Source organism: Lepus europaeus, chromosome 2, assembly GCF_033115175.1.
Source record: "Lepus europaeus isolate LE1 chromosome 2, mLepTim1.pri, whole genome shotgun sequence".
Taxonomy (NCBI): domain Eukaryota; kingdom Metazoa; phylum Chordata; class Mammalia; order Lagomorpha; family Leporidae; genus Lepus; species Lepus europaeus.
Window position 1 is genome coordinate 52,602,043 of NC_084828.1, and position 1,874 is coordinate 52,603,916.

At 37.9% G+C, this 1,874-nt stretch overlaps 1 protein-coding gene across 1 annotated transcript; it reads left to right on the forward strand.

The window, feature by feature from the left end:
- The first annotated feature begins 329 nt into the window (after nt 1-329).
- LOC133747795 (olfactory receptor 5AC1-like) lies at nt 330-1,250 on the forward strand. The gene has a single exon (XM_062176131.1). The coding sequence runs from the start codon at nt 330-332 to the stop codon at nt 1,248-1,250; it is 921 nt and encodes a 306-aa protein (XP_062032115.1).
- Nucleotides 1,251-1,874: the final 624 nt, after the last annotated feature.

A 1,874-nucleotide genomic window follows, 5' to 3' on the forward strand; every position in this document is an offset into this window, starting at 1 on the left:
ACTATTTGTATCTTACTCTTGATTCTACATAACAGCTCACTCTTCATATGCTGAATTTTAGGCATTTATGAATGTTAAATTATTCAACTAAGTCAGTTAGTACCTATAGCCTCCTCTATAAATCTTCAAGAAACTACATATCTTTAAAACACCTTACTTCTCAAAATTATGTATGAAATACTTAAAGTGGATAAGCACACTATCTTAATATTTTTGGATAAAAGCCATTTAAAAACAGAGGAATGCAATTTGCATTTCAATATCATTGTACGTGATCCTTGGTTAATATTTATTTACTCTCTCATTGCAGTATCTGCCCAAGTGGAGATATGGAGACAAACAAGACGCAGTTGACTGAATTTGTCCTCACAGGACTAACAGATCGTCCAGAGCTGCAGGTGCCCCTGTTCCTGCTGTTCTTGGTAATTTACATCATCACCATGGTGGGCAACCTTGGACTGATTTTTCTCATTTGGAAGAACCCACATCTTCACACCCCAATGTACTTCTTCCTCGGTGCCTTAGCCTTTGCAGATGCTAGCACTTCATCCTCTGTGACTCCCAAGATGCTTATGAATTTTTTATCTAAGAATCATATGATATCCTTGGTTGAGTGCATCACCCAATTTTACAGTTTTGCTTCTAGTGCGACCACGGAATGTTTTCTCCTGGTCATGATGGCCTATGACCGCTATGTGGCCATATGTAATCCCTTACTTTATCCAGTGGTGATGTCCAGCAGACTCTGCACTTGCCTCATAAGTGTCTCCTATGTTATTGGTTTTCTACATTCCACAATCCATATAGGATTATTATTTAGATTAACCTTCTGCAAGTCCAATAGGATACATCATTTCTACTGTGAAATCATGCCTCTGTACACAATTTCTTGCACTGACACATCACTTAATGAATTAGTACTTTTTATTTTGGCCACTCTCATACAAGAACTTTCTTTCCTGAGTATCATAGTCTCTTATACCCGTGTTCTCTTTGCCATCCTGCGGAAGAAGTCTGGGACGGGCAGAAGCAAAGCCTTCTCCACATGCAGTGCCCACCTGCTCTCTGTTTTCTTGTTCTATGGCACACTATTCTTCATGTATGTTCGCCCTGGTTCTGGTTCAGATAAATATCAGGATAAAATGTATTCACTGTTCTACACAATTATAATTCCTCTGCTAAACCCTTTTATTTACAGTCTTAGAAACAAGGAAGTTTTAGGTGCATTGAGAAAAATGATAAATAAATGAATACTTTTCAGGAAACTTTCATTATTCCTTCCATTTTACTTCCTGTTAGATAAATCATAACATTATCTTTTTCTTTCACTTGGGACTTAATCTATGCTGTTAAGTGGATAAATTAAAGAATTGTAAGCTGGATATGCCTATGTAGTTATAAATTATTATGGTCATCAGAGTAATTAGAGAAATTTAAGAACAGACTCCAATTACTTGTTATTTCAAATCCACACTCAAGAATAAAACTAAAATTGGATCCAGTGCTACGGTGCAGTGGGCTAAAGCCCTGGCCTGAAGTATAGCATCCTATATGCGTGCTGGTTCAAGTCCTGTATGCTGCACTTCTGATTCAGCTTCCTGCTAAGGTACCTGGAAAAGTGGGGGAGGATGACCCAAGTGCTTGGGCCCCTGCACCCATGCAGGAGACCCGGAAGAAGCTCTTGGCTCCTGGTTTTGATTCTGCTCAGCTCCAGCTGCTGTGGCCATTTGGGCAGTGAACTAGAACTCTCTCTCTTTCTCTTTCTCTCTCTCTCTCTTTCAAATAAATAAATAAATAAATAAATAAATAAAGTAAATCTTTTAAAAAAGAATCAAGCAATTGAAATAATCAGTTTGTTTTCTTTGTAGCATGAA